The 20,601-nt window shown below is 35.4% G+C and overlaps 1 protein-coding gene across 2 annotated transcripts in view; it reads right to left on the reverse strand.

Annotated features, from left to right (window-relative positions):
* Positions 1 to 362: 362 nt before the first annotated feature.
* MAN2A1 (mannosidase alpha class 2A member 1) overlaps positions 363 to 20,601 on the reverse strand; it is a 123,740-nt gene continuing 103,501 nt past the window's right edge. For both annotated transcript variants that reach the window (XM_042787793.1, XM_032984041.2), the window contains exons 20-22: positions 8,432 to 8,626; positions 4,135 to 4,245; positions 363 to 3,378 (exon numbers count right to left, since the gene is read on the reverse strand). In XM_042787793.1, coding sequence (XP_042643727.1) covers positions 3,226 to 3,378; positions 4,135 to 4,245; positions 8,432 to 8,626 — 459 coding nt within the window. In that variant the 3' untranslated portion in view covers positions 363 to 3,225. The remainder of the gene's footprint in view (positions 3,379 to 4,134; positions 4,246 to 8,431; positions 8,627 to 20,601) is intronic.

Raw genomic sequence — 20,601 nt, forward strand, 5'->3', positions numbered from 1 at the left:
TTCCATTCAATTACTCTCAAATGCATAAAAGAGAAATTAATTCAAGTAAAAAAAATTCTGGAATTTTACACCTTCTACTATTTCCTGCTAAGTCAGTGCCAGGTTTCTTTTGTGAAAGAGCTACCCGCTCCATTCCTGCACTGTGCACTCACACGTTTAAGCCTCTGAAGTTAACATCTATCTTCTGTTTGGCAACTGTGAAATAGATTGCATCTTTCATCAGGAATTCATCTCATTACGATAATTGTCATTCCCAAAAGCTACTGATATATCAACCTTTTCAAAGAATGCATGCTTGGTTTTGTTTTTTGATTTTTATTTAAATTATCTATTACTACGGCATTAATGACACTGACCACATCTCACAATAACATCTTTTATTAGAGATCTTATTTTACATATCCCCATAAGATATAAAACCTTCCAAGAGAAAATAGCAAAAACCTTCAGTTGAAATCAGTTTGTTTTGGACAATATGAGCAAGTAAACCAGACATTTAAGATAAAGAAATGTGAAAAAAAAAAAAAAAAACAAACCAAAACAGGTACAGGTATATTTCTGGTATGGAAAGTAATTACAAGGTTTTAAACCATTTCTTATACAGCATTGTCTTTAAAACCATACTGGAAGGTAAGGATGCTTGGTTCTCTTAACCAGTAGTTATAAACCCAGCAGCTATAATAATTGAAAGAAAGAAAATAATATCATTAAATTAGATGGCCAATGCACAGAAAAAGCAAGAACTTAATTGAAATATCGAATATAACAAAAATACAATATAAGAATTTGTTAAGAGTTGTTGGGGAAAAAAAAAAAAAGCAAACTCAAACCCATCAACAGCTACATTCCAAACAAATTAAAGTAAAATTTATTATTAGACTCTGATTGAAGTTTTTACTTACTTAAAGATTTCAGGAAAGGATCTCAAATTCAAGGCTGTTCTGTTGTTACATAAGAAATGCAAAATAAAGGAACAAAGATGAAATCTGCTGGTTAAGGAAGATTCAGGCATCATGATTATACAGCTGATGACTGAAGACTGAATACTGTATGAAACATCTTTTGGAAGCAATTCCAACAGGCAAAATACTTTAAAACTTTATTGCATCAAAATTTTACTTTTCTGCCTAACAAAACTGAAATAGTATTTTAGAAGCTCTCTTGCACAGAACACATAAAAGTCTCTGAAGCATTTTAATTCTGAAGATGTAACAAAATAAATGTTATGAGAAATTTTTGCTGGCAAGTCTACCAAGATTTGAGTTCCAACAAAAAATAGTATTTTCAAATACTACAGCTAAGAAAAGTTACAGTACATGTTTATTGCATGAAAACATCCATTTACTGGATCCATCTGATTCTTCCATTTGTGGTTAGTGGTTCTTACATTCTTGATATAACTTGCACGAGATCCTACTAAGTATTGAATTAATTACAAAACACAGAGTAGATTGAATTAAGTAGGGAAATCTACACAATGTCAACAGAGATCAATCCTGTGACAATGCATGAAATTGAAGTTTCACTTTCATTTTATTTTACCATAGCCTGTAGCTACATGATATAATTTGATACACTATGGAACAACAATGATGAAATTAAATACAGTAAGCAATATTAGAGTTAGAAAATAGCACATCTTCTTACCAGTTATGACGACTTTTCATGCATTGGTATTAAATACAAGCAATGATGTATGGAAAAGTAAAGCATAAGCAAGAGATAGAAGAGTTATGAAGATAAATGAAGACTAGGAAATGGGACCATACTCAAGTGCATGTTTTTATATATTAACTGTAAACAGCAGCTCTATTTAGGGAAATATTTTTCACACTTGAATGGCGTTAGCACAAAATATGAATTACTTAATATGTGAAAAGTAAAACTCCATTCTTCAGTATTGTGAACACTGGCAATGTAAATGAGGTTGCAGGTTTGAAAAATGTTATTTAAAATATAGGCACGTGATTCTGAATTAACAGGTCACCACAGTCTGTGACATGCAAGCACATGTTTTGATGGGTTTGCAAACTATGTCTTGCTTACTATAAACTCTCTGCATCAAGTTGCAATTTCCTTGTAAGCAGCTGAATTTAGATTTTACAGTAATTCTTTTTGTCTGTTTCATGTTATGACATCATTTTAATACATTCAAATAGTCAAAATGTTCAGAATAAGATAGCATAAACTTGGTGCAGGAGGACATAGATCAGAGTGTGGCCAGCATTGTCAAATAGGAGATACACAGCTTAAGTATTATATAAACTACCTTTCCCCAAAAAACATTAACAGACACCGAAATTGTAACAAGACGTATCAAAAAATAAGGCACATTTATCTTGATATGGTAATCTTAAAATAGAAAACTCATTTCAGAGAACATCGGTATCTAAATGAGTTTTATAAAAAACCTTGTATTCATGATAATTATGGACATTTCTCATCACACATGATAATGGAATAATTGCACATATCCCAGTGTGTCAAGTAACAAAATGGGAGTTTTATTAAACATTTCCATTGCAAAATTATTTTGTAGGTTCATGTGTTCCTATTTACATAACTCAGGTGAATGGTAGAAGTATTAAAATCTACCATCACTTACACAAGTACTGCAGGCTTTCATTTTACCACAATTAATAATCCCCTTTGTTTTGAATAAACTGAAATTAATTGTGGAATAAATTGAGATTATTGTCATTTATATAAATGATTGTAAGTATTTGGACATTAGCTACTACACAAGAACATTTTATTCCATTTTATTTCCAAGCTGCATCAGGACTTTCTACACTGAATTATTTGTACATAAATTCATCAAGGATCAACAAAGAAGGCTGTTTAAAATCTGATCCCCTCTTTATGAAAATTAAAACATCAGAAACATCATTAGTTAGCTTTTAACCTGAGATTTAATCTGTTGAGAGGTTAATATCCTTAGAAATTTCTTCACTTGTTGCATTAACTTATACTGATGTTATTTTATGAAAAAAAAAAAAAAAAAAACCAAAAACAAACCCAAACCCAAAACCAACCAAACAAATAAAAAAAAGTTGCTTGCAACATGGCTTTTCACTGTGTTGGTCAAAAAAATTATAGAATGCATTTTTCTCACAGTATCCAGAAGCTGGAATAATAATAATGATAATGTGCTTCTTATTGCACGTGGAACTTGGAGGAGATATAATTGCAGATTCCTCTTTATCTGAGTATTAAAGTGAGATTTCATCTTAGTCGAATCCGGAACGTATTTATCTCCATAGAACTCATATTTATTTCACTTATATTTCTGGCATCCGGAGGTGAATGCATCAAAGATAAAGATGCAGGTGTAAGAGCTTCCACTTTGAATTTGTTAAAGAGTTTGTGCACCTTTATCTGGAAAAAAGTAGAAATATATTTAGAAAATACATTAAGTACCTTAACATTGACTTTAACCTAACTTCTAACAACGAAATGATACCCCTCCTTACAGGTGTCAACACAGCAATTCTTACACCAAAGATAATGAATATTTTTAAGTACCATGTCTTCAATGCTATTCCCTAAATTAGATCTTTTTAGGTAGTGTTTACTTGCCCCATTTCAAGGCAAGTAAGTTAAATCAGTATGTTAAAAAACTGATCAGAAATGCTTGGATTAAGAATCTTCTTGTTTCAAAACAACACTTACTCTTAAAAAAAAATCCTAAACCCATTTCAAAATTTGATTACAAAATTTCTACTGATTCATAACCATCCAGTCCATCTGTAACCCTCAAAACAAGGTTGTATAATTTATATTTCATAAGTTTATGTATCACATCAATTCTATAGCAATTGCAAAACACTTAGATATTTGCAACTGTGTAAATCATGTAAATGAGCATGGGTAGACAAAGGATATGTTATAATAAGCAACAGTTTTCAAAGTAACCGTCACATAATTTGTGGATATGTTAATAATATTCAAAAGATACACTTCTGAATATGTAATTTGACTCTTTTTACTTAGTAAAGTTCTATTACCCTGAAAATATATAAAGTATATACAACACTTGATAAGTAACCACCTAGACTTCACCTATACCTTGACGTAAGTATCAGTCTTTCTGCAATATTTATCAGGTAAGCTACCCATAAAATGTCAGTATACCTTTCCCTGAGTAGTGGAACACAGCAGACCCACGTCTCTGTTTGAAAATCTACAGTCAAATCCTTTTCTGTGAAGAATCAGAGCAGCTTCATCGGATGGCTCAATATTCACCTACAAATAAACAAAGTGAAAAATTACTCAGACAGTAGCAGATCTAGAAAGCCATTTTATCATTATCTTACAGTGACAGAGTAACTTATGCCTTAAGTAATGTTCAGCCTAGACTGAACAGTAATGTTTCTTTCTATGTTTAGTCTTATAAACATTAAAAGAACTAGACAGCAAAGTGTTTAGATATACAGGGTATGACAGAATATAAATGTAAATTGTTAACCAAGGAGTTCAAAGTTCAATAAATGCAACAGACTCAGAATTTAAGTGTAACTATCTGAGTTGTATTAATAGGCTTCCCAGAAAAATGATATGGCAAAACCAAAACCAAACTAGAAATCATATGCTAATTACAACAGCCAGTTTTAAATACTCATTGTGACTATGGTCCGTTAAGCTTTCATTTTGAAAAGCTGCCCTCTAAAATCTAACTCAGTTTAAGGTGTACAAGAAAAAATACATTGAAATACAAATATTAAATAAATGTTATATTTATAGATAAGATATACAGTGCTCTCGAGCCTTAACAGGCATCAAAGAGTAATCCAAGAGTACTCCACAATCTCAACTTCCTAGTTTGGATGAAATCACTAACTTAGGACAAATGGTCACAAGGATGGCATAAATGCCTCAAATCACAATCTTGTTTTGATATGTACTTCAGCAAACAAAGTCACAGCCTAGAACTGGCTGGGAAACTTCAACTTACACAAAAACTTCATTTTTTTTAAATTTTATTTTACAATAAGATGTAGAAAACCACTCTTGTACAGGAAGAATAACAGAAAATAAATTCTTCACAATACAGATGAGTATGCATGCAAGCTATCTTCACACAAGCAGCAGACAACAAGATGCCCTTCATGCTGCAAGCTTTATGCTCACATTATTACTTTATTTTCCATGATGCATTACTTTTTTTTTTTCTTTGGTGGTTGTTTTATATTTTTTAGCTCTTAACCTTATTACATATATAAAATGGCATAAAAACATGTTTCTGTCTGCAGCCATGCCAGCCCTCTGGGCTACTTTTCTCCAATTTATTTCTGGCTTTCTTGTTTTTGTACTGGTGTTTTTTCCCAGAAGCCTCTGCCATGAGTTAGGTTTATGTTTTTACTTCAGTATCTACTGTTCTGGAGAAACTTATGTCAACAAGCATTAGGCACTTTGTGGTGCTTTAGCTCTTGAAAGTGTAACAAATGAAGGAGGTCTTAACCTAATAGGCTTCAGATCCAAATTAATTTTCTTCTAATAAAGGAAAACTTGGAAAATCTTGACACAGGTTCTCTGATTTCCAGTGTGTCACAGCTTCACAGTATGACAAATTCGTAGTATTAAGTACTCATTCAGATCATAAAGAAAATGGTAAACTGATAAAATTAATATTAGTGTTTTCTATCTAAGTTCCTCATTTAAAACAGTAAACATTTACTCAACAGTATTTGGAATTCAAATTAGATACTTTGCAGTAAAACATTAATTGGTAAAAACTTCACACAGTTTACAAATCATGAATAAAACTCAGTTCGAGAAGATTTTAATAAACAACATTAGCTTATAAGCACCTAAAATCAGATTTAAATTAATGAATGGTGTCTACAGTCAGGATGTTCAAACAAGTTTGCAGCACTTAACATCACTGATGGTTGAAAAAGTTCTTATCCTGTTTATTGGAACAGTAATACCACTTTCCACATTAAGTAAGGTAATAATGATGATGTGACAAAATTATTTTCTGCCTCCAACTATGAAATATCTGACTTGATTTCCACTGTCACTGATGTCAAGTGTTGCACTTAGAAGTAGACATTTTTATGCACACAACATAATACTGCCTAAACATCAGATTAGTGAAATATTAAAATTCATACTGCAAAAGTCTGACTTCCTACAGGGTAAATTGATGTTAAAACTGACAAGTCAGTAACGGGTATCAACACTTCCTCTGTATCAGCAGAATTACCTTGTAGTAATCTGCATAACAAATACGCTTATGCATTTAAAATGATGTCATGAATATTTCATCTCCTAAGTTTTTAAAATTAAATATTATCTTAATTAAGATTCAAAAGATTTGAAACAGAAAGGTAATAATTAATGACACCTTCAGGAAAAGAGTTTTGGTAAGTATAAAAATCTATGATAGTGTAGGCAACCTTTCAGAATTCCCATGATTTTATCATGCACATAGCATCTATGTGTAATATATATTAATCTGTTCTAACCTATTATCATCAAAGCAGGTGTAAGACTGAGTAAGTTGCCACAGCCTCTGCATCTACTTCAACTTAACTCTTCTTATACACATCTTATACTCTCATCTCTAGGTAAATTAGACTAAGTGTATGCAGGTCTAAGGAATGTCTGAGCAAGGATGAACCTAATTTACATCAAATATACCTTCTAAACATGACCATGGTAACTGCATGAAAACCTGTAACAAATTTCTCAATTTTCAGCAAACAACATCCCTAATCTTGTAACACTTCACAGCATTGTTATATGACAAAAGTTCCCTAACTACTGTACTATCGAATATCTGACTGCCTTTATTGGAAGAGCTGCCAAAGTTTGATTTGATTTTGATCTGAGAAATAAAATGCAGTTCTCACATCAGGCTTCTAGATGGAATAAAAAATTTTGCTTGGCTTTTTCATAAGCAGTATCCCAGGGCAATGCTGCTAAAATTTTTATGAGAAAGAAAAAGCACTTAATCACTTTTTTATCTGATTACTGTAACCTAACAGACATGCATTGAAAAGTTCAAGCAACATGACAAAAATAAAGGGACAAATTTAGTCAGTTTTTAAATCTTAAGGCCTGGTCTATTTACAGTAGGTAAAATCTGTGTCAAACAACTTAAAAACTGGATCTTTATTAAAAATTTTTTAAAATTTCATGTTCTCTTCCACGACAAAATCACATATCTTACAACAATAGCAATATCATTCCCACTAAGACAAGCAGAGTTTAAAGGGAAACTAGAAATTCCCCTACGTTTCTTCTCATTTATGCTTTAATGCATTTTCATCCATTCTGATTTCTACCTCAAACCTTAATAATACTTTATCTTTATTTGGTACTCTTTTATGTGAAATTGTAATTATGTAATTTCTTGAAAATCAATTTCAACAGCTAAAGCAATGGAGAACTAGTCTACGTGTCCGTAAAAAATTACATTGTGTCAATTAGCCAGAATTATGACACTTGTGATTTAAATTGTTGGAAGACAGAGAGAGGAAACAGAAAGTGAAAATTAAAGGCCATTTTGGCATGCAAGAAATTACTTGCAAGGCATAACATCATTTCTGCTGGGGGCAGGAACTCTTCTGTATTCATAACAATAGGGCCCCTATCTTGTGGCTACTGATAACTTTCATTTTGAAGTGCACAAAGTAATGCTGCAAGCTCAAGAGCTGTCAATCAAGTGTTCACTGAAATATACAGTTGTGGACAGGGAAGAGATCATAGCCTCAAACTACCTTATATCAACGGGGATAAAATCATAGAATTCACCTATGAGTAGTAATATTGAACTCAAAAAAGCAGACACATAGCCAGCCTTCCATTTCACAGGTTCCATGGCCACACAAACAAACAAGGAGAGGAAGTTTAGTCCTCAAAAAGGAAAGGGGGCATTTTCATGAAGGTCTGCTCCTGCACCTGACATGCTGAAGCAAACAGGTGATGATGAACTGGCTGAGGTAAATGCAAAACTTACAGTGAAATGTGGAACATACACTTCACATGAAGATTTAATTCAATACTAAGTTTCCTCCTATGTCTTCAAAGGCATAAGACCCACTGAATCAAGAGTTTCTCCAGTTTGAAATTCAAAATAAAAAACAGTGACAACTGAAGGTGTACATGAGATTGAACTATTAAGAGAAAGTGTCAGAAAGTAATTATTTACATTTTAAAATAAAGACTAAAAATGAAGAACTATGTTAAAACAGTAGCTAATTGCAAGTTTTGCGGATATTCTGAGTATAAACTGAGATTATTATAGATGTGCAGTTCTGCCTCAGCCACCCTGGAGACTCCAGGGGAGAAGGAACAACTGTAGTTTTTAAGTATGTAAGTATGGCAGAGTTAAAAAGGGATTTCATCTATGGTAACAGCACTGGTGAGTGATACTACAATACAGTACATATGTTTGCTCATAAAAATAGTGGTTTGACCTTACCTTTGATTGGATTGTCCTCAGATTGACTATATGCATGTCACAAGGCATGGATGACATGAGTGGGGAAAAAGTATTTAGCATCTCTGGGACATCTGTATCTGCATATGTTGTCATTGGAATTACAGGATGATTTAAGAAAGAAGAAGTCATATGGCTAAGAAGTGAGGGAAAACTGACTGATGCCTTCTCTTCATTCTGCAAAGTACAAGAGAAAATATTTGTAAAATCAAATTAATACATGATCATGTCTAAATTTTGAAACATATTTACTTTATATAGGATTCTATTGATTTAATAGAAAATTTTAATTTATAGACTGTCCATTGACTTACTTTTGGAAACTTCTGATAATCTACTAATTCTCTTGTAGTACTAGGTATACTTCCTTTCTTACAAATCATTAGTATAACTTTCAAAATTATCATGACACCTCATTTTACACCATTCCTCAGTTTTCTGTGTTAGCCCTTGATGTGTAAACAATATAGTTTAGAGTAAGAAACCAACCACCATTTTAGCAAGTTGCTCCTATCTCTTCACTATCTACCTGAATACGGACAGCCAGCTAGTCTATTGCAGGCTTCCTTTTCTGCACAAGTTTTCAGTCTGTATTTCTTAACTACTTTCTTCAGATTCATCTAACTTTTATCCTACATCCCTCTTTCTTTTTAAATTTAACTTCTTAAAACTGTTTGCTGAAAGAAATTGCAACTAGCATCTTTGTCTTGGTCCACAATGCAAAATATTTCTTTCAGCAGTTTTATTTCAACATCATGCTAGCAAGAACTGAAGGGATTCTCTCCTAAGACTTTAAAAGATTTGTACTTTGCCAAGTTTTGTATTTGTAGAGCTCTTACATGGCTGCAGAAGCTGTGTTAGAAACCTGAGATGACTAAATTCTACATATTCACAACATCTAGTTAAAGCTCCATAGAAGCCAGAAAATAAAACAAAGAAACTTTAAAAAGGCAATTTCCATTTTAGAATGTCAGTGAAGATAAGGTGGAAATGGGTGAAATCTTATTTTGCTATTATTTTTCCTTGCATACTTAATCAGATAAATCCCTGCTTGTTTATAGTTAAACAGGTGATTTTTAGTGAAAACTTTGCTGAAAGCTTACTGAAAACATAGTATTTTAAGCACTCATATATTAAATTTGCATTTTATTATAGGCTGAAAACATGTAAATAAAAAAATAAATAGAACATACTTAAAGCAAAGGGAGGATTATTTATTAGTTTGTAATGGACAACCATAACTGTAATTTCCGTTTTGGGGTGCATACATATGTATGTATATTTATTTATAGCTGTCCAGTAGCGTTAAATACATCTGACTGTGTAGCAACTGAAAATAAGCCAGAGCTGAATTGATGCAAAATGGTAATTTCTGTTTTATTCTTGGTGCTTTTCTTAGTAATGAGTAGCACTGTTGGCCTTTTTGGTAGCTACTAAAGCGCTGGGGCTAGTATTTTTATATCTCTATTATGACCCCCAAATTACCTTCCAAAAATGGTAAGAGTTGATAGTTGTAGAGGATTGCTCCTCCGCACATCTCACTACATTTATTTACACTGAATTCCATCTGCTATTTTATTGCATGCTTAATCAGTCTTGAGTCCTCCAACTCCTCAGTTAGCCTTGATTTTTTTTTATTACCTTGAATAGTTCAGTATCACTGTCAAACTCAACATGATTTTCTTCTTTTCCAATTAAACTATCAGCAAGCTAGCTGTAAGTACAGCTAAAGCTAAAGGTCTTCAGTTTAAGCGAATGCATGTACTCTCTACACAAAGGGAAAACGTGCATATATATGTTCTTTCAAAGAAGAATTCACTGTTTCACCCCAAAGGAACAGTTTACTCTGCTGCCATAGATGTGCTAAAAAGTCAGTCAAAACCTTTTACTGTCCGTTTTCTTCTTATTATTCAATCTTCTATTTCTTTTTTTTTTTTTTTTTTTTTTTTCTCTGTCAAGTTGATTGCTTGCATCTGAGAACTTAAAAAGGGGTCTCCTGGAATATCTTAAAAATTACACATGAATCAAGTAACATATTCCTCCTATTATAATATTTTCAACAGAAGATATATGAAGAGTCCTTGCAAGTTAGCTGAGAATGAGCAGAAGACAAAACTACTGTCCACGAACAACAGTTGAGATCAGTTTTTCATATGCACTTTTAACAATACACATTCACACTCAACAGCATTTGAGACCATTGATTTTGCCTAAACAGAATTCATGTTCAGCCATTTCCTCCTCTACTTTCAACTACTTCCCAACATACACTACAAACATGTCCCAGTAATAAGCGCATGCCCCATATCCAACACAGCTCCCCTCAACTCCTGATTTCTCAGATTTAAGGGACTCCAAGGAGTTGGAAAGAGGAAGCCTTCATAGAAACAACTTTTTTTTTTTTTTTTTTAAAGTTTTATCTACATGCAGATTCTCACTGTAGGACATCCCAAATACTTGGGAGAAGGGACATATTTTGTTATGGAAAAAGTGACTGAAAAATCATTCTGCTAAGTGCAACTTTATGTCTGGAAGTACAGTGCTTGCTGAAAACAAACACAACTCATTCAGATGTCCTCATAATTTCAGAAATAGATGTTCCTCAGAAAATGCCACCAAGGTCACTTGAGATGAAGAGACAGGAGATTTTCCGGAAGTTTTTGTTCCATGTACAGAGTAACACTGTGTATATAAACAGAAGCATGACACCCCCGGGTCAAAACCTTGCCCAAATCCCAGAGATCAGAAGTACAAGGAAAAATGGGTGGCAAGTTTCTATATTGGCTGACAAGAAAGTACAAAATTACCCATGGCAAAAGTATCAGATGAATCCTCAGCCTTGTCTAGGAAAAGATAGCACAAGGCAGGTCAGTTTTCTACGACTGGATCCTTCAAAGCCTTCTCTAAGGCTAACAGTAGTAACGTGAACAAAAAAGGTGTTTTTAATATAAAGATGAAGAAGTGTATATTGCAGCTGAGAAACCAGGTAAAGATGGAAAGAAAGAAAATGGAAACTCTGAAGAAGAACGTGGGTGGGAGAGAATCATTTACTATTAATGGACAACAGGACAAAATTATTGGATAACCCATAATAGAACCATAACAAGTGGTTCCTTGATTCCTAGATTCTGGAAATAACTGAGGATTGCAGAGAAACACAGTCTCGAAGGACTCTGGCAAATGCTAGAACCAGAGCTGATTCAACTTGGCTCATTTTTCCTCCTGCTGCGTTTAGATGTTTATCACCGGCATAAGCATTGTACTTAAGCATTACCCCCTTTGAAACTTTGAAAAATTGCACTGAGACTTAGGTGGAGATTTTATCTTGAATCTTGTATTCCCACATCTGGAATGATAGTCAGCTTTGGAGGACTGCACCAACAGAAGAACTGCAGTCGTTCAGTGAATCTATATAAGAGCAATGGGAACAGAGAGTACAGCAGGTGTCAAAAGCTGCCATGAGATGAAGGGGAAAATGTTTTTGCAAACACTGTGAAGACAATGCTATCACAGAAGATGCAGAAGGGACACTTCAAAAGCCACGCCCCCCATGGTACATCACAGTCACAAAAGCATTGGAGTATGGCTTTCCCCTCTCAATGTAGAGATCCAAAATTTAAACAGGACTCTGGGGAAAGAGAGAGATGGGAAGGGTCTGCACATACAGACAAGCATTTGGAAGAACAGTTACTCTATATGCACATTTGCTATGTGGGTGGCTTTCAGCAGTACCCAGCTGATCCAAGTCAGAAGACGTAGTCCCACAGTCTCCAATCTAATTAAAGTACCGATCTCTCAAAAGCGGCATTATTACCTCAACTTCAATAGCAGTGTTTAGCACTCCAAGTGTGAATGGAGCTTCACTGGCAGCCTTACAAACATTACGTCTGACGACTGCAACTGATATAGTAGTGCTGGCTTAATGAGCTCTAATCAAAGCGAATACTGCCCTTTTTAACTACCTTAGAGCACAATCATATACAGTTATCCAACTGGAAACTGTGTTGAAATACAACCCCTTGAACGACTGTGCAATAGATGTAAACAAGTTCTCATATAGGATCTTTGTTTGTCATCAAAAGTAAGGTGAATAATTCTAAACTCTTAGTTTTAAGGAGAAACAAACAAACAAACCACTCTCCAGTATAACCTTAGATTACAATTTGCAACAAGTTCTAAGAACGGCCTCATCCATAAAGAGTGCCCTTACATCAGAAACGAGCTATTTTATTGCTAAGTGGAGGATGGAACAGATTAAGAAAAGACTTAAAGAGTACCGGTAAGAGTTTAAATTGAGGAACTAAGATCCTTAATTAGGGGAAAAACCACTAATTAGACTCTTCAGAGATCATTTAGTAATTGAATGGGAGAAAGAAATGGAAAATACTGTAGAGAAGAAAGTAAAGCTGAAGCAGTTGATAACTGGACTTCAACTGAGTCAACAGAGAAACAATTAACTTTTCAACACAGACAAGTAGTCTAAAATTTCCAACATGAAAGTAAGGAAAGTAAACTGAGGCAGACAAAATATCAAATCATAAATCTTTACTACTCCTCTAGCCTGGTCTCTGCTATGAAAAACCCTAGTCAGGAAAGTTTAATTATGACTTCAAAAACGCACCAGCATACAAACTATCTGATCAAACATGCTGAAATGTGCATACTAACTTTGGATGTCAATGCATTCAAGTAAAATTTGGAAACAGAATTCTGAGCCTCCTAAATCAAGGGATGCTGATACCAAACCACCTGGACTATTCCTGGAAGGAAAAAAATCTCTCACTCACATGTTGTGTGAGGAAACAATTTTTATCACTTTCTCTGTCACAGATTCAGAAAACAAATTGACAGCATTTTTCAAAGAATAATGTTTCTGGACTGGAAAACCTAATCTGAGGACTAAAAAGACTCTTCAGGGCATCTCTAGTCCCAAAAACATAGGGAGATAATATAAAATATCTCTCAATCACAATCTAGCAACTGACAGCAACTGAGACGGTCAGCCAAAGAATATAAAGCTTCCCAAAGACAAACATGGAAAAAATACGTTTTGTCAAGGTTTTGGCTGGTATAGAGTTAATTTTTCTTCTTAGTAATTAGAATGATGCTGTTTTATATTCACTATGGGATTTGGTGTGAGAAGAATGCTGATAACACACTGATGTTTTCAGTTTTTGCTAAGAGATCAAGCGCTTTCCAACTCCCCATGTCCTCCCTGTGCACAGGTGTGCAAGAAGCTGGAAGGGAGCACGGCCAGAGCAATGGACCCAAACTGGCCAATGAAATATTCCAAATCATGTAACGTCATGCTCAGTATATAAAGGAGGGTCGGCTGGGAAGGGGATGGTTCTCTCTTGCTTCTGGGACTGTGGTTTTGGGATCTTGGCTTTTTGGGAATGCTAGCTGGAAATGGAGTGGATACCAGTCAGTAGGTGGTGAATAATCGCATTGTGCATTACACATTCGTACTTTCTCTTATTGTTATTATTTTATTTCAATTATTAAACTGTTTTTATCTCAACTTATAAGTCTTCCTTTACCCCTCCAATTCTCTTCCCCATCTCCCAGGAGGGGGAGGCGGAGCAAGTGGCTGCATGCAGCTAACTGGGCTCAAACTATGACATGTTTGTTTCTGTACAATCCAAGACTGACAACCCATCTTTATGCTTGATGAGATGCTGCCTCTGCATGAGAAACTGGTTAGGTAATACTGTGCTAGCCTGCTTACAGGTGAGAAACAAATGCAGACAACATCACTGATTGTGTGAATATGCAATTTTACAATGCATGACAAAAGTAAGTGACAGGTAAGGAAAGATGCCTTAGATTTAAAATTACATACATTCTTCCCCAAAGGCAAACATCTTTAATCTTTAACTATATAAAGTGCTCCCTACCTGAGGATGGAGGTGTCTATGAATAAGAAGATGGTGAGAAAATTGCGCAATATTCTCTCACACATATTGCCCTAAAGCTCCTAACTTGGAAGAGAAATTCAGATTTTATTTGGGACTGATATTAGTCCAATTCATGAAACTGACATCAAGCAGTAAATGGTTTCAACTTAGCTGCAGGTTTTACACACAAGACTGACTGGCCGTTACCTCACTAAGTGAGAAATCAGATGTACTTGCTTTAAATTAATCCAGAGTTGCACATTGTAACATGACAAGAATAACCAAAGCCTGACAAGTCCTGAAAGTCCTCCAGATATAGAGGTACCATTCCCTTTCCTCTGAGGTCAGTGTCTGGAACTGGATTTTTTGTGTGTTTGTAAAAACTCCTACTGCTTATGAGAAGGAAACGAGGACATCAGATAATACGGTTTACACTCATAATGCAACAAATAGCAATTAGTCACTGATGAAAACTGGATTAGTTCTTCTGAGGTGAATAATTCCTTTTCAGTATCCAAAAGTGCAATGCTGAGGTAACCATGTGTCAGAGAAAACACTGATGAACACTTCAATCATCTCTGAAACTGGCTAGTGGTTACAGAGGGAATTTTGTATGGAAATCAAATAAGGTGTTAGAAAATCTTCTCTGAGCAGTGGGATTCAGAACACCTAAGACCTCAAAACTGCACAAGAATCTTCATCAGAACAATCTTCAGGTAATCTCTGTAAAAAAGCAGGTTCTCTACAATGAATTAGACTTTCAGGGATATCTGGGTAAATTGCAACCAGAAATAGCCACAAATGTGAGTACTAAACAGGCGGCTATCCTGAAATCTTACAAAGACTATAAAGAAAAATGCTGATGCCAGATTATTTTCTGCTATAGTAGAGCATCAGTCTTTACTGAAATCCAGAGGGGGTAAAAATCCTGAAAAATATAAGGATTAGATCTGCCTGAATTGTTCATATATACATTTCTGTCAACACCGAAATATTCATCAGTTATGTTACAGTTTTGCACATCAAAGCATAAATTCTTTTGGCAGTATGATTTAAGTCCTTTATTGAGAATCACGATCTGGAATGCTTAGGGGCTTTTGACAGATATTGAAGTGACCAGTAAAAGACTTCACAACTGAGCAGGTGAAAACTGGTATTACATCTTTACCTCAGGGAATGGAAAATTTTCTATCAATTCTCTTGAAGGCCATTACACTGGAAATGCATTTCTACCACACTAGGGGAGAGGGGTCCCTGGAGGCAGATTATAGAAAAAATGACAATTCTGAGGCACGGTAAAATATCCACGGGGCTGTGAGTGTTGGTTCAGAGTGACTCTAAAATCACCAGTTTCTGTACTGCCTGTAGATTCTTAGCTGGCACTGAGACTGAAGGTGAGGAAACCTGAGGATGCTGCAGGTAACCAAATCCAGGGCAATTTGGACCCAACAGGATTAGTTTTTCCCAGTCTGCTAGAGACAAATTTGGTAGTCTTTACCAGGAAAAAGGTAGAGCATGTATTCCCAACAGACACGCACACATACACAGAGCCAGTCATGTAAGGGAACAGCTCAGACTTCACTTGCTTCCAGGTGCCAGTCCCCTAACTGTCAGCTTGAATTTTGCTCACAGTTTACATGCACGCACAGAAAACAGGCAGCCAGTTGCACTGGTCCCTCAGTCCCACAGCTGTTCTGTCTCTAATACCCAACACAGAGACCTCTTTATTCTACTTGCTTCCTAGTCTTACCTGAAGTTAGCTAATGGCTCACACAGATTCACAAAAGGTTGTGCACTCACACAGAGACCAGATTTATAGTAAGAATACAGGATAGGCTGTGGTGATCAAGCATTGGACTTGATCAGACCCTTTTATGACCCTTATACCCCTATTTTTCCCACTCGTTCCCCCCTGATCCTTCTCTTTTCCCTCCTATTTTCCTTCCCCTGCACATCTCATAACAAGCGTCCTTTTTTGTCTTTTTTTTTTTTGTTGTTGTTTTGTTTTTAATGTAAGTCCAAAATTCTCTCCCTCCTTCAAATCCTTTAAGTCCCGGACTCCTTTAGGCAACAATGCCTTTAGTTTGCATATAGTGATTTCTGCTGAGTCATCTTGTTGGGTTTCACACCAGGAACAATCTAATTTTCTTTTCATGATCTCAAGAGCAGCCAGTTCAGCATATTACACTTCTCCCTGGTTAAGTTCCTTCACATCCTCTGCCTATCACTGTTCCTTTGCTGACTGTCAAGTCCTTGTGCTTAATTTAGTTAGTTTTTAATCAGATACCACAATAGCTATCATATTCTGTAAACAAATCATTTGGAGAACAGCTGCTCGCTAGTCTACATAAGAGTGAGGATGACAAAGAAAGTAACTAGTCACCATGACCATAAAAACACCACCATAATTACCAAGGTTGACAAATATGCAGTCATCAGTACAGATGGATGAAAGGGATCACAAAAGCAAATAGACAGCATAACATGATCTTCTCAACAATAAAAGTATTTTATGCTTTAGTTACAGCCTCTCTCACCAATTTTATTTATAACCCATTTATGTGGTTGTGGAAGTTGTGGAAGGGACATGGTGCCGCGTTTTGTTTCCCAGTGACTGGGTATGAGCTTACCCTGTTCCTGATGATGGTAGAACACAGTAATCAGAAATTTTCTGGAGTTCTGCTTTGATGAGGAAGCAGACTGATGATAAAGACAGAAACTACACAGTGATATCTCCTAATTTTTGTCCTCCAGTGAGGCTACTTGCATTGGAAGTCTGCTGCTCATGTGATGTTCTTGATGCTGATGGGAACTGCTTGTTCCGTGTGCGAGGAGATTACCCCTTCATAGTTATTTCACTTGAGAATACAGGAAGAAGCAGACAAATTTGCAGCCTTTCTCCTTCCTTTAAGAAGGATTGTGCCCTACTGCCAGAGCTTGCAGAAAGAACAAATAGGCCTTTGTAGAAGTGGTGATACAGAAAGGTTTAAATATAAGACCTCAGACTGCAGGTCAGATAAGCTCAGAAGAGATGTTATAGAGGTCTACCCTACCACTTTGGTGAATTACATGGGCTAGAAGTAGAGAGACAAAGTGTGAATACTATGCATACTATTGAAGTAAAATTCTTTCTACACAGAGCTGGCAGACATGTATGCACAAATGAAGACAAATAAAAACAATCAAAGGAAAGTAATTAACTGTAGAGAGGTACATACATACACCAAAAAAAAAAAAAAAACAAAAAACCAAACATGGAAGAGACATAGCTGCAAGTCCAGAAATCAGAGGAAGGCAGTCCTCTGTATTATCTGCTTCACCAGGAACCATGTACAATGAGCGGCTGCTGTCCTGTTCCGGAGTGAGAACATTCACTCCCTACAGCTTTGGACAGTACCACATGAATGAAGCTTGGAGACAAACTCATCTTTGTTTAGAACCTTTCTGCAACACATCTTTGTCACAGTGTCAAGAAAGAAAGCAGTATTTGAATGAAATCAAGCTGTAAGTTGCCCTGGCATAAAATGAGGACAGTGCTAGCATGAAAGCAGACTATTTGTAGATAAATGAGACATGAAAACATTGTTGTTAAGCAGCAGACACAAACTTCCAGCATAAGAAATATAGTATCGTCTACATAGTAGTAGCAGTAATGATAATTTAAATGCAGTGTTTTAAGCAGAGCTGTAAAGAAATAACAAATACCTGGATTTGTCTTCACATGAAACAAGAAATAAGTGTATGTCCCTTACTAAATATGCGTGGCAAGACTCTAAAGAATTGTGTTCTGTGTGACAGGCAGAGAGGGAAATGTCTTCCCTCCGCTTCTGTGGCCACCACAAATCCCCAAAACGTTAAAGTTCAAGCTTTTGTACATAATTGATGAGTTCACTATAGTAGTCATAACTAAGAATTATATTGGAATATCTAAGGTTGTCACACATGGGCTTGAAAATGCTTCTAAATGGTAGTAGTTAAGCCAGTGTTGAGTTTCTGCTTTTTTGAAACATCAAGTTAATTATGCTTGTTAAGGTGTGGCTACACGTAGTGTAGCAATGCACAGTATGGAATATAGCTACTATGTGAAATGCACGTGCATTATAAATATGCACACCAAGTAAGTGGCAAATGCAACTCAATAATCAGACAGAAATGGCTATACAACCAACCATCTATTTTCAGAGAAAGTGGATACTGACAGATATCTAATAAGAAAAAAAAGAACAGCTGTATGTGGTGGAAGAAAGGGAGTTTTTGATTATCTGACTGCACATATTTGTGATTTTATTAACTGCTAGTATCATTGTTTCTCTAAACAACCTCTCCCAAACCATAGCAGCTATTTGAGCCACTGAATCCTGGTGCTCTGCTTGAGACTACGCTATAAATCCAGTTATATAAATTCAGCAAGTCAAGACAAGGTATGAAATACAAATCTGAAGAAGAAAGTGTGTGTCTGGCATGGCATCCAGCTATGTCATTGATGAAATAAAGATATTACCAGTTCCTATAAATCCTACTCCATTCATATTCTTATACTAATACTACACACTAAGGCCTGGAAAGTAAAAAGGTGTCAATGCTTATTTTTAACAAAACTTACAATAAATGTAAAACAAAGAGTCTATATTTCCAAAAATAAAGAAAATTTACTCTTTTGACAAGCAAGGATTGATAACTGTACTCAGCTTAATTCTCAGCCAAATAATAATCCCTTCAATTTAAAACTGAAATGTATTCAGTTCTTGATCTGAGGAAGAAGAAAAATAACTATTAGAAGTAAAAAAGATATGTAGAGCCAAAAAACATTTGCAAGGACAAAATGAATAAGCAGAATTACCTACACCTAGTATGAGGAGAAAACGGTGTATACAGAAATTGAATCAAAACACAGTAACATCATCAACAGAGGTCTGAGGAACACAGATGTCAATAAATCAGTTGACTATAATGTAAAACGGAATCAGATTTGCCGAGCTCCTACTACATCCATAGCTTGCTTACTGAACAATACTGTCATTCTGAACACACCTTTTGTAATATCCATCTTTGGGGGAAAAAAACCTCAAAACTTCAGCAAAACAAATCAACCTGAAGTGTTTTGCACAGAGGCAATATCAGCATAAGTATTTACTACTGACTAGATGAGCTGAAATCCAAGAGCCAAAACCCAGGTAACGTTAGGATTAGGTACCTAGTAGAATACAGGCTACCTGAGTATTCTAGTGATTATTAAGGATTCTACCTACCCACTGGACAGCTCAATCTTACACTTCAGGACATTCATGTGGTTTGACTCTGCCATCAAAATATATTGTTCAGGGTGAGGTTAGAGACAGAAAAAACATTTCAGAGATGTAAATTAAAACAAACTTTTGCTTGATATTGTCATAACCAAAAAACTCCACAGTATGAAGTGATGCACATTTACTTTAATTAATTTTAAAGAACTGTACATCCTACACTTCACATACTCTCTTTTTATGGGGAAGTTTCCCAAAGAGCAGAAAAAATTCCATCGTTAAAACTGGTTTTTTGAGAAAAGACAGAATTAAGTATTTTGGAATACACTTTAGGAAAAGCTTGTACTGGCAAAGATGCCAAGTGATCAAAACTCTTTCTTCCTGTAGCTTCCATGGTTCCTTAAGTCAATAGCAAACTAGGGCTTGACAACAAAATTAGGGTCGGTGTATGAGTCACAGTGCAACCTATTACATATATAAACTGCATATCATTTCTTCATAATTTTTCTGACAGGGCTATTTTTAAACTGTTATAACAACTACCTTCTGAATAACAATGCACTAAAAAAGTATGTACATTTAGCAAAACAGAAAGAAAGGGGACTAACTACCCTTCTTTACTTTAACATATCTGAAACAGTTACATGAATCAGAAAATGTTACCAATGTTCAGACTGATTTTGAAAAACAAAATATAGCTTAATATAGCACAGGGAAATATCATATATAACACCAGATGTATAATGTTTCTTTAAAACATCCATCTTGGCTCCTGGGGTTTGTGTACTGTATCAGTTGGGGCAACAGCACCTCTTCCACTGTGCCCACTCCTCCATACCTTTGATCCTCATTCAAGTCCCTGCAAGAGCATGTAAGAACCAACTGCTCTTAGAGGCTTACTCTACAGCTATTTAAAATTATTATAAGCTCAGCAGGAAGGGCCAGGGGAAGGAATGTAGGTGCTGGAACACAGGTACCCAAAACACCTGTAAGATTTTTTTGATCATGGTGG

Source organism: Tyto alba, unplaced genomic scaffold (genome assembly GCF_018691265.1).
Source record: "Tyto alba isolate M040663 unplaced genomic scaffold, T.alba_DEE_v4.0 Super-Scaffold_13, whole genome shotgun sequence".
NCBI classification, from domain to species: domain Eukaryota; kingdom Metazoa; phylum Chordata; class Aves; order Strigiformes; family Tytonidae; genus Tyto; species Tyto alba.